This window comes from Cebus imitator, unplaced genomic scaffold (genome assembly GCF_001604975.1).
Source record: "Cebus imitator isolate Cc_AM_T3 unplaced genomic scaffold, Cebus_imitator-1.0 Scaffold146, whole genome shotgun sequence".
Classification (NCBI taxonomy): domain Eukaryota; kingdom Metazoa; phylum Chordata; class Mammalia; order Primates; family Cebidae; genus Cebus; species Cebus imitator.
The window spans coordinates 44143-57171 of NW_016107461.1; the positions used below are offsets into that span (position 1 = coordinate 44143).

The 13029-nt window shown below is 36.5% G+C and overlaps 1 protein-coding gene and 1 pseudogene across 1 annotated transcript in view; both read left to right on the plus strand.

The window, feature by feature from the left end:
• Positions 1 to 13029, plus strand: part of LOC108314019 (ATPase family protein 2 homolog) — a 269876-nt gene that overhangs the window by 26593 nt on the left and 230254 nt on the right. Inside the window, exon 2 of the mRNA XM_017542739.2 lies at positions 5730 to 5939. Within this exon, the coding sequence (XP_017398228.2) occupies positions 5730 to 5939 (210 nt within the window). The remainder of the gene's footprint in view (positions 1 to 5729; positions 5940 to 13029) is intronic.
• Positions 64 to 3408, plus strand: LOC108314025 (annotated as a pseudogene).

Genomic DNA, 13029 nt, shown 5'->3' on the forward strand with positions numbered 1-13029 from the left:
TGAGCCACCACAGATGGCCTGTGATTTTTTTTAGCTCTTTTTTTTTTTTTTTTTAACCTTCTTTTGCCTTTCTTTGAAGGCTTTTTATTCTTACCTATGAGATAGATAACAATTAATCTAATTACATGACAAACAGTCTTCACCAAGAAGCCAGAATCTTACATTTATAGTTCACTGTTGCCATCTAAGACATAAGTAGAACTTCAGTTACTCTGTTTTACTTTCCATTAAGTGTACTTAATGCTCTTCTTAACCTCCTCTACTCCTTCTTTAATAATAGCCCTTCTGCCAACACATGGCTCTTCATAGACTATCAGCATCACTTGATTGATGTTTTTCATTTACATTTTAGAGAACTTCTGTAATAGGTAAAAGCTCTCTTAGTGCGTGTCTCACAGAGAGATTATCCCACTAGGAAATGTTCCTCTTTGGGCGTTTTCTTATATTTCTTCCTGTCTTCAAAATAATTCAGGTTATTTAATTTATTTTAATCTTTGCTATTAAATGCCAGTAGCACAAAGTCTTGTTATAGACAACTGTCTTAAACAATCCAGGAGAGGGGAATAATAATGAAATGTCTACAGAATATGTATTTATTCTGGTAACTCTGCATTGGAGATTCTTAAATTGAGAGAGCGAACTTCCTCCACCAGTTAGTAATGAAATGCAGAAGTGAAGGTGAATATCTTATACCTATAATATTTAGTTCTAACTCTTTCTTTGCTACTGTCTCTAGGAGAGTTGGCATGTAGAAATATCTTGAGAGTTGCACATTTTAATAAATTATTTACCTTTTCCACACAGGCCTTGATAGTCATATAAATTCAGTTTTACATGTGGAAAGTGTTGGGTCATTGAGAAAGATTGAGGGCTTATGTAGCTCTTACTTGTGCCCCCAAGGAGCAGTTCTCTTCCAAGTACAAGTGCATTACATTTAGACTAGATAAGAAACATTGGGAAAAATAGTGAAATTGTTTCACGTGAAACTGTTAAACTTATAGACCAAGTTCTAAATCTTCTGATGTAGTTCGAAATTTGATACCATGTCTCTTGCTCAGAGGTGTCCAGTCTTTTGGCTTCTCTTGTCCACGTTGGAAGAATTATTGTCTTTGGCCACACATAAAATATACTAACATGAGCACCGAGCAGGATGGCAGCCCCTGAGCCAAGGGTATGATTTCTATTTGATTACCTACCACCAGCTACCCAATAGTGTACTGCCTTCTTGCTTCTGGTCGACTTGAACAGATGCCGAGTCATCATAGATCTAAGTACTCTCATTCACCAGAGCTTTGGCTTCAGTACTGGGGCCTTTACCCGGAGCGGGGACTCCTGTCCCCACTGTGAGTGCACACCTGGTGAGAGACAATGACTGCCTCAGAGTTAAATTAGAGAGGAGTTGTTGAGAATTCTATAGTTATCGGTAATGGTGACAGCTCATTTATCACTTAGAAAAGCAAAGAAACAGGCATTTAAGTTAGAGGAGGATGAAGAAACTGAACCAGATTACAAATATTAAAAGAAGCATTGGAAGAGGAAAGAGAACAATAACGACAATGAGAAAGTCTTGGATCTGGAACCAAATCAGATCAGACTGTCACAGATCAGACTGTCAGGGAAAAAGAAAAGAGAGAAAAAAAGCAAAGCAACCTGTGACACAGTGGGTGATGATAACAAAGAGACCAAAAGAAAATCACCAAAGAAAAAGGAGAAATATGAATATAAAAAAATAAAGGCCAGGAATCCCAAGTCTCCTATAGTACAGGCAGTAAAAGACTGGGCCAATCAGAGATGTAGTTCTCCAAAAGGGTCTGCTAAAAACAGCTTTGTTAAAGCCAAAAGGAAAGGTGGTATAAGCATTTGGTCAAAGGAGAGTCCTAGTTCCTCCTTGGAGTCTGAGTCTTATCATGAATCAATAGTGATGGTCCCAGCAAAGTCACTTTAGAGGCCAGAAATTCCTCAGAGAAATTACCCGAGTTATCAAAAGAAGGACCCTCTACCAAAAATACAACTGCAGACAAACTGGCTACAAAACCTGGCTTTAGCCTTACCCCCACCAAAGGGAAGACCTCTGGAACATCATCTTCTAGTTCAGATTCTGATTCAGAGTCAGATGACCAGTGCTTGATGTCATCGAGCTCCCCGGAGTGTGCTGCGGGCTTCTTAAAGACAGGAGGCCTTTTTGCAGGAAGAGGTTGTCCAGGCCCAGGGCTGTCATCACAGACTGCAGGTGCTGCTGGATGGAAGCGTTCTGGCTCAAAAGGTGGTAGACAGGCTCCTGGTGCATTTCCCAATGTGTCTGTCCCCACTAGTTTAGGAAGAGGATAGGGTAGAGGAGAAAACCTTTTTTCTTGGAAGGGAGCTAAGGGACGGAGCATGTGAGGGAGAGGTCAAGGACGAGGGCGTCCTGTTTCTTGTGTTGTAAATAGAAGCACTGACAACCAGAGGCAACAGCAATTAAATGAAGTGGTAAAAGATTTATCTACTGTTATCCAGAATCCGGTAGAGACGCACAAGAAGTACTATGGTCTGTTACCACTGTTTGCAGCTGCCCCTAATGTTGGAGAAAAGATTGCATTTAAGCTTTTGGAACCAACATCCAGTTATTCTCCTGATTTTTCTGACTACAAGGAAGCAAAAATATTAAGCCACAATCCGGAGACCCAGAAAGTAGATATAGAAATTCTTTCATCCTTACTTGCCTTGAGAGATCCTGGGAAATTTGATTTGGTATCACAATGAAAATGGAACTAAAGTAGTGGAATACTCTGTGATGCAGGAGAGCAAGATCACTGTATTTTGGAGAGAGCCGATTTATCCAAGACTGATTATTGAATCTCCAAGTAACACATCAAGTACAGAACCTGTCTGAATATGACCTCTCCACCTTATAGTTTATGAATGTCTTGTTTGTGAAAGTGACTATAACCTGAACTTTTTATTACAAGAGGATTTGAAACTTGCAGGGATTTTTTTGTTTTCTTCATTTTACTGTATAGGAAACAATCTACCTTATCATTTAAAATGACATGGGTGTTGGTTTTATAGACCTTTTTTTTTGGTCATGTTTAATTTCAGTTAACAAAATGTAAAATATGACATTCCCCGCAGACGTTGTTGTATACCAATATGTATGGTTTCTTCTCTTTTTAAAATGTTTTTGACCATGAAGTAGCAGTCGTCAGTAGTTTATAATACCAAGAATGTGCTGCATATCTTGTCTCATTAAGTTTTAAGTAACATTTAAAAATACTAAAGCATGTTACTTGATCTAATTTTTTAGCATTTGAGTTGTTCCATTAAATGGAGCATCTTGTAAATTTCAAGTATTTTATACTTGGACTTGTTAAGAGTTAAAAGGTAGTTGGATTTGTCGCAGACAATGAGTTAAGGAATCCTTTCACGTTTTTCCCAGCTTTATTTTGTTTTATTTTATTTTTGCACGGTCACCCAGCCTGAAGTGCAGTGGCGTGATCTCGGCTCACTGCAATCTCTGCCTCATGAGTTCAAGCAATTCTTCTGCCTCAGCCTCCCAAGTAGCTGGGACTACAGGTGTGCGCCACCACACCCAGCTAATTTTTTAATATTTTTAGTAGAGACGGGGTTTCACTATGTTGGCCAGGATGGTCTCAATCTCCTGACCTCGTGATCCGCCTGCCTTCATCTCCCAAAGTGCTGGGATTACAGGTGTGAGCCACTGCGCCCACCTGGCTGAGTATGCTGGAGTGAGGATCTTGAAAAGAAACTTCCTTTTCTGTTATTTGCTACAAAGCTAAAATGGCCAAATATATTGAAAATTTGTTTCTTTTAACAAAATATCATATCCCCCCTTCAGCTGTATACATTTTTAAATTATATTGAACTAAAAAAAATACACTAACTTGAACTGTAGCTGATGAGTTAAAAATACAAAAAAATCTCAATGTTTTAACAAACTTTACGAATTTGTGTTGGGCTGCAGGTTGGACAAGCTTGGTCTATGGATTACTTGTACAATACAATTGAATTGATTTCTATAGTATTTTGAAGAGTGTGAAACTGGTTTTTAAAGTTTGTACTGTACTTATGTTATAAAGCAATATGAGTAATGTACTTTATATGTGAGAGCTTACGTGCTCTAAGAAATACTTTTATTAAGAAGGAGTTATGCTTATGATGGAATATTCATTACAACATGGGGTCTGTACGTACTTGCAAAGAAATTAAGGATAGGGAATGCATCACTCAGTCCCCAGATAATCTTTCCATTCATATGGATTAATTCGTCATCACATAGTCCGTATTTGTCTACCGCAAATCCCATTGCTACCTTATGTATTATGTTCCTTAGTTCCCAAACATGTTCCCTTCTTTCTATTCATGTAACTTCTAATTGCTTATTTTTCCAAGTCTGAATCCTGAATATTACCTTGATTCCATTTTCTTTTTCACCACCCCCTCCAAATGTAGTTTTAACTTTTTCTCAGAACCCGCAACTTTAGCTCTGAAGTATCTTTCCAGTGAATTTTCGTTATCTGCATGTTTACTCTAGTTCAATCTTTTTTCTTCTTCTGATATTTATGCCATTAATTGATCTCTCTAATGAATCTTGTCAGAGGAGTCCTCCAGAAGGACATATCAGACCATATTGCCTTCTAAATTAAAAAACCTTCAAAAACTTCCAAGTATGTACAAAGAGTTATCTTGAATTCCTTCATCTGGTCTTCAGGGTGCTATGCCATATGACTTCAACTTTTCTTTATTTCCTTCCCTCCAATATTTTTTCTCTTATCCTTTCTATACTTCTTACCCTCTGAGCCTTCTGTCATTTTTTGGCCTGTACCTAGCCATTTCCCTGTTCTTGCATTTCCAAATCTCATCTACAGTATCCTTTTATTTTTGAGATGCAGTCTCGCACTGCCACCCAGGCTGTAGCGCAGTGGCCCGATCTCAGCTCACTGCAACCTCTGCCTCATGAGTTCAAGCAATTCTCCTGCCTCAGCCTCAGGGTTGGCTTTCAGGTTTGTCTTCCAGCTAGAAATAATCTTTTCTTCTTGGGAACTCCCAAAGGCCTTTTTTGTTTGTTATTGTACTTAGTATCCTTTCTGTTGTACTGTGGTTGTTCATGATTATTGGTAGTTAACAGTTGTTACGTTCTTCAACGGTGTGGATTCCTGTCTCATTCTTCGATTTCTTTTGTATGTTTTCTGGTATGCATATATTCTTAAGACATGTTATGTAAAGAGCTGTCTTGTTCTGGGGGTATTTCTTAGTTGAGAAAAATAAAATCTTGGAGATATTTTATTTATATGCCAAAGATAAAAGTGGTTGTGTTCCATAAATATCTACAAAAATATACTTGGAAGTAGTTTTGCTAAAAAAGAAGTGTAAGAAATTAGATATATAGATGACCTAGGATGACTGACTCAAACCACTTTCAGACAGGTGAAACGTAACTTCTAAGTCTTTCTAGAAGGTTAGACTTAATGGTACGTTCAATTGTTTAAACAGTTATTTTTACAAGACTTACAAACAGAATTTTTTTTTAGTATTTTTACAGTACTCAGTTAACATTTTATGTACTCCTAATTTACTTCTGGATATTTTTGGAATTTTTAAAAGGATTTTCCTGATTCTTAAATGGTTCTATTCTTTTTTGCATGACTTCTGTTAATGATGTGTTTTATCTTTTTTTTAGTTCTCTGCTTGTCCTGGCAAAACTTACATTTGGAAAATGTCCTATTTTTCAGGTATCCTGGTCAGATATAGGAGGACTGGAAAATATCAAACTGAAGTTGAAACAGGCTGTGGAATGGCCCTTAAAACATCCAGAGTCTTTCATTCGAATGGGTATTCAGCCACCTAAAGGAGTTCTTCTGTATGGGCCACCTGGGTGTTCTAAAACAATGATAGCAAAGGCTTTGGCCAATGAGAGTGGACTGAATTTTCTAGCTATAAAGGTAGGATGTTAAATTTTTTAATGGCTACTCTTTCTCTTGGCCTCTGCCGACTCCCATCCTCTGACTCCTGTCTTGGAGAATGAATAAAGGCATCTTAAGGAGCAGTGATACTTTTTAAAAATTTGTTGTTGATGGCAATATAATATAGGGAGATGAGAGATAAGAAATAAATCAGTGCATGTAATCAGCAAATCATGGTGGACCTTCTGAAGACTGCTTTATTTAGTTGTTTCATCCTGATATTTCTTATATCCATGTGTAAAAGAAATTTTTTTTTTTGTTTCTGCATTTTTAATTATAGACTTTTGCTTAATCAGGACTTAAAAGATAAATATGATAGTGAATTCAATATTTATATACATAGAATTTTCAAATGAATAAGACATTTGTTATGGTACACTAAATTCTTTAAAAATACTTTTCCAATCAGAAAGTGTATGTGCATTGTTTTTATTCTGAACCACACACACACGTTTTATTTGTTCATTGCTCTGCCCCCATTAACTGGTATAGATAATCTTTCTTGATATGTAGTTGTACATTTACTTTAGGACCAGATATTTTATATAGCATTATGATATACCCAGGTACTTAATCCACAAAATCTTAAATCAATTTCTGTGGACTAGATCACAAGAGTATGTACCTAAATAGATTAACTGTCACTTCATTTCAGAAAAGGTACATTTCAGAAAAGATACATCATCTATTTTGGTATTATCAGGGAGTTTTTTTGCATAACAGTGCATTTCCTATCTTTGAACATTTAAGTCATTGGTAGTTTGCAAGCATAAAACTTACTTCAGAGTAATTTGTCAACTTTTGGCCTTAAGATTTATATGGAATGATACTTAAGTGTGATTAAGCTGTTTGTTCTTTAAGAGTCAGTATCTTCAACATACTTTCTATTATCTTCTAGAAGATACTGGAGCGTAAAGATGGGGAAGGAGACCATTTACAGCATGATCACAACTACCTTTTTAAAGGTTGCAGGTTTATTTGTTATTGTTTTTGAGACACGATCTCACTCTATGGCTCAGGCTGAAGTGTAGTGGCATGATTATAGCTCACTGTAACCTCAAATTCTTGGGCCCAAGTTATCCTCCTGCCTCAGCCTCCTGAGCAGCTAGGATTATAGGTGGTGTGTACCATCACACCAGCTAACTTTTTAACATTTTTGTAGAGACAGGGTCTCACTTTGATGCTCAGGCTAGTCTCAAACTCCTGACCTCAAGCAGCCCTCCCACCTTAGCATTCCAAAGTGCTGGGATTGTAGGAGTGAGCTACTGCACACAGCCAAGGTTGCGGTTTTAAGGGTTGAGGTAATGAATGATTCTGAAATTTTCTAGGACATCTTGATTTTTCCTGGTCCTTTCCTTTTATCTTGTAGTAATGGGGATGGCTGTTTACTGGCATTTTCTAGTCTTTTTACTGTCATCTCCATTTTTCTGGTTTTACCTTGTATATTCTACAGTTGTATATTCATAATATGAGAAATTTTCTTGTCTACTGGAAGTCTAAAACTTATTTGAGAATGTGTGAGCCAAGTTCTCATCAAATAAGTTTTAGGCTTGACTCTCAAGAGCACACTTATTTTCTTACAAGCTAATATCTTACTTTTTTTGTGATCCATGGTAACAATTCAGATACTACTAAGACTGCTCTCTGGACTGTCCTAGAATTACTTAGAGATATATTTATTATCTTTTTTGAACATAACCATTTCATAACCTTAGACAATTTCACTTTTGTCTTTTATTCACTATGAGGAAATTGTAAATGATTCTTTAAAAGGTTTAAATTGTACATTATTCATATAAAATAACCAGGCAGACGTTCATTTATTTAAGCTTTTTCATTAGCTTTTACATCAGAGACAGAAAAGCTACATGATCTTAACAAATTATCTTGATCAAGTCAGTTCGTAACTCGGAAATTATATGTTCTAGTTACTAATTTTTATTTAGTGTGGATTTTTATTCAGTTTAGAATTTAGTGTAGTTCAACAGTATTATTCAGTTTTTGAATCTGTGTGGAGATACTTAATAAACGATGGGTTTTTAATTTTCAGATTGAATATCGCTTATCGAAATGTTTTGGACCTGAAGTGTTTAGATTTTGACTTTTTTTGCGTTTTGAAATATTTGCATTATACTTCCCAGTTGAGCATCCCTAATCTGAAAACTTCAAATCTAAAATGGTGAAGTGAGCATTTTCTTTGAATCAAAACGTTTTGAATTTTGGAGCATTTTGGATTGTTAGATTTAGGGATGCTCAGCATGTGCTATTATTTCAACTTTCCTATATGTTTAAATTTTTTTAAATGCAAAGTTGGGAACATGAAAGTGATTTGCCTTCTGCTAGCATTTTCATTGGTCCTTTTATTTTCGTCTATTCAGTGTTTGTGAGGAAAGTTTTAAAGTAGCAATACTGTTTAAAAGTAGCTTATGGATGAGAAAATGAAGCCAAAGAAGTTGGGAATTCATATTCTATTCTCTTTTTATTGAGACAGAGTCTTGCTCTCTCACCCATGCTGGAGTGCAGTGGCAAGATCTTGGCTCACTGCAATCTGCATCTCCCGGGTTCAAGTGATTCTCATGCCTCAGCCTCCCAAGTAGTTGGGATTAGAGGCACGCACCACCACACCCGACTAATTTTTTGTATATTTAGTAGAGACAGAGTTTCACCATGTTGCCCAGACTGGTCTCAAACTCCTGAGCTCAGGCAGTTGCCCACCTTGCCTTCCTAAGGTGCTAGGATTACAGGCATGAGTCACCGTGCCCGGCCCTATTCTCTTTAAATTTAACTCTCTGTGCAAAAAAAAAGTTGGCAACATTTTTTTCAACCTACATGTTTAGTTTCAACCTGTATGTTTGTTTCCTACAGGATATAAATGTTACAATTTAGTTTGAGATTTTGAAAGAGCAAGTCTTACACATTTTGAAAGTGATCAGAAAAAAAGTAGACATATACTAGAATTCTCTAGCCAGTTAGGAAACCCAGGTGTTTTAGATATTTTGAAAGGAAAAACTCCTTATCACTTTTCACAATGGTAATTACTTTTAATCTGCAAGATATTTTGATAGGTTTAAATTTTTTCCTCTAAGTTTATGAAAGAACCTTTTAGCTTCCCTTATGCATCTTTTCTCAACAGGGATTTAAAGATATGTACTGTACTCAGGGTGGAGATTTCATCTTGGCTTGTGTGGGCTCTTATTACCCTGTGGCATATATATGTGTTTTTGTGTAGACTGTGACATTTGACATATTGCGTAAGTTTAGTTTGTTATCTGGGTCAATTACATAAATACTTTCCAGTTGAAATTTCCTCTCTCCTTCTGTTTTGCTTTTGTCTGGAGTGATAGAATAGATTAATTGCCTTGGGGAAGCTGCATTGCTTTAGCATATGAAGAACTGTCACTGATTCTGGAAGAAGGGTGGTTGGGCCTCTGACAGGGATTTTCAGCAAATCCTTTATTAGTTATTAATTATACTGGTGAATACAGGAATGTATGAGCTTAGTATTTCATTGACTTTTTGGGAAATTTTCTTCTCTATACTTGTCTCAGAGAGGAATTGTATAAAATAGATTTCTTTTCCAGAAAAACCTGTGGTTTATTCAAAGTAGTCCGCAATTCAAATTAAATTTGGTGGTCCCCAATTTAAGATGGATTTACTTAACAAGTTTTTGACTTTATGATGGTGTGAAAGTGATATGCACTCTGTGGAAATCATACTTCGAACTTTAATCTTTTACTGAGCTAGTGATATGCAGTACAGTATTCCCTTGTGATGCTGGGCAGCGACAGTGAGCCACAGCTCACGGTCAGCCATGTGATCATGAGCATACACAGCCAACACTCTACAGTGTACCATGATGCCAGATGATTTTGATCAGCTGTAGGCCAGTGTAAGCATTTTGAGTATGTTTAAGGTCAGCTAAGCTAAAATATGATGTTCAGTAGGTTAGGTGTATTAAATGCTTTTCGACTTAGTATATTTTCAATTTATGATGAGTTTATCAGGACATAACCCCACTGTAAATTGAGGAGCATCTGTAATTATTGTTCGTTATTTAACTAGATATATTAATATTCTCTTATCAAAGGTACAAGATAATCTGAAATTTAAAAATTCTAAGTTCATCTTAGGCTTCTGTTTTTAAATTTTGTAGTCTATTCTGCAAATCATATAGCTTTTATACACATATTGCATGGAAAACTGCGTGGCTACCTCTTTTAATTACAGAATGCTTTAAGATTACAAATAGGGATAATGATTTTAAGAAGGTTAAATGGCTTTTCCATGGTCTAAGTGGTGGTGATGGCACTGAAATTTAATCTCAGAACTTTCTGACTCAAGAGTCTGAGCTCTTAACTACTGTATTATATGCTCTTCCATTTTCCTTTTTGTTTTTTTAAAAAATAAAACTAGTGTCCAGTGGCTTTTTCATTAATTACACAAAGTTACCAGGGAAAGTAGTTTAAGTAATTTCTGTAGGGTAGCTTCAGAGAAGTGGAAAGATGTTTCTGGGAACTGGTTTGAAACAAAAAATAATTTTGTTTCTCTACGACAAAGAAAACAGAAAAAAAACATGGCTTTGGTCTAGGAGTATAAGTTGGTTGACTTAATAGAAAAGAGCAATCATGGCCAAAGATACAGGAAACCGTTGAATGAAATAGAAGTGCCTGGAAAAAGACTGATGGTGGGATAATGTGGAGCTTAAAATTTACTTACATGATTTGTGCCCTTGATATTGAGTACATCACGATGAAAAGAACACTAAGCTGGGATTCACATAGCTTGGATATACTTCCTAACCTTAGCACTTTTTAGCTTTGCAACCTTAACCAACTTCTGTAAGTCTCATTGTTTTTCATCTAGAAAAGTATGATAACATTTATACATTTATAAGCTATGGAGAGCATTAAATTTAAAAAGGAAAATGAAAGAGTTTTAGGGGGCATAACACTCCATCCTTGAGTGTGGGCTTCTTTCCAAAGAATTTAATATGGAAAGAGGGGAGGGGAAAGAGCTACTGTACAATGGTGAAACCTGACAAGTCGTACCACAGCCAAGTGATCAAGGTTAACATCTTCAGTAATAAGTCATGTTGACAATACAGTTGATGCTTTGAACAACATGGGTTTGAACTTAGTGGGTCCACCTATACACACATTTTGTTTTCAATACATTGGCCCTCCTTATTGATAGGCTTCCCAACCAAACACAGTTTGAAAACACAGTATTCCTGGTATGTAGAAACTCTCAAATAAAGAGGACTGTTTCCTCAGGTTCCCCAGGCTATGGGACTTGAGTATGTTTGCATTTTGGTATCCACAGTGGTCCTGGAACCAGTTCCTGGGAATACTGAGGAATGACTATATGTTCACTTGGATGATGTGGTGAGGATAGCCCTTTACTTCTGTTTTCCTCCTGAGTGCTCATAACCCCTGTCCAACCATGAGAAACACTAGGCAAACCCAAGTTAAAAGACATTCTGTAAAATCACTGACTAATACTCCTCAAAACTCTCAAGGTTATCAAAAACAAGGAAAGTTTGAGAAATTGTACAAGACAGTACCCAAGGAAACATGATAGCTAAATGTAATGTTACAATATCCTGGATAGGATGCTGGAAAGACAAAAAAGAACATTAGGGAAAAACTAAGGAAATCTGAATAACTATGGGCTTTGGTTTAATAAGAATATATCAATTTGAGTTCATTGATTGTAACAAATATACCATGCTAATATGAGATAGTAATAATAAGGGGAACTGTACAGGGGTGAGTGAGTGTATGGGAGCTGTTTGTAGTATTTGCTCAATTGTTCTGTAAATCTTAAACTTTGCTAAAAAATGAAATATATTTAAATAAATTTTGAGGTCAGTATCATAGATCTCAGCTTATTGTAGATGAAGTAATTGAAGTTAAAAAGGTTAACTCCGAGTTCTGTACTGCAATGAACAGGATGCGTGGAGTATAGCAAAGAAGAATCATGAAGAAGATTGTGAATTTCGTGAGTGAGGGCTTTGGTGACCTCTCCTATTCATAGTCCCCCTGCCCATAATGATACTGGAAAGTTACTGGGAAAAACCCTGAGAGTAACTTGGCTGGGGAACCTGGGTTTGGGGCTGCCCTGAACTTGCCTGTTTCACTGTACTTCTCAGTTGAAACCTATAAAGGTGTGTGTTAGTTCTGGCCCCAAACTCAGACCCCAACACTGTAAAGGACTCTTTCTCTTAGTGTTTTGGTTATTTTTTTCTTTCACCTTGGGTGCAGCTTCCAATTTAGTCTCTCCAGGAACTATGTCATTTCATGCCTTTTGTGGATCCTAATTCTTTATCTCCTTCTGTATGTTTATTTCTATTTGGGCTTATCTAGAGTCTGAAACCTTTTGAGTTTCTATTTAATTTCCTTTAGAATTCTGTTCTAACTTAAAAAATTCCCTTGACTTCACCAGTGTCATATTATGTGCCTTATTTGCTAAAATTGGCAGTTATTAATGTCAGTATTAAACAAAGATGTATACTTAGTTTTATCCCTGTTTGAATGACTAGTAGGAAATAATAATAACCTGTAATTCTTGGGACAAGTGGGATAGTTATTGTGCCATTGTCGGTTTTACAAGGTTATGAAGAAGTTAGATCAGATTTACTTAAATTTGTCATTATTTGCACAGTATACTATGTTAAAGTTGTAATATCATATGTTGACTACATACATGTTAATTTTTTTTTGAGTTGGGCTTTTATCAGTTGATAAAGATGATATATAAAAAAAGATGTGAAAGGCTGGACGCACTGGCTCATGCCAGTAATCCCAGCACTTTGGGAGGCCGAGGCCGGCAGATCACCTGAGGTTTGGGAGTTCAAGACCAGCCTGACCAACATGGAGAAATCCTATCTCTACTAAAAATACAAAAAATTAGCCGGGCATGGTAGCACATGCCTGTAATTCCAGCTACTCAGGAGAATCACTTGCATCTGAGAGGCGGAGGTTGCAGTGAGCTGAGATCACGCCATTGTACTCCAGCCTGGGCAACAAGGATGGATGAAACTCCATCTCAAAAAAAAAAAAAACAAATT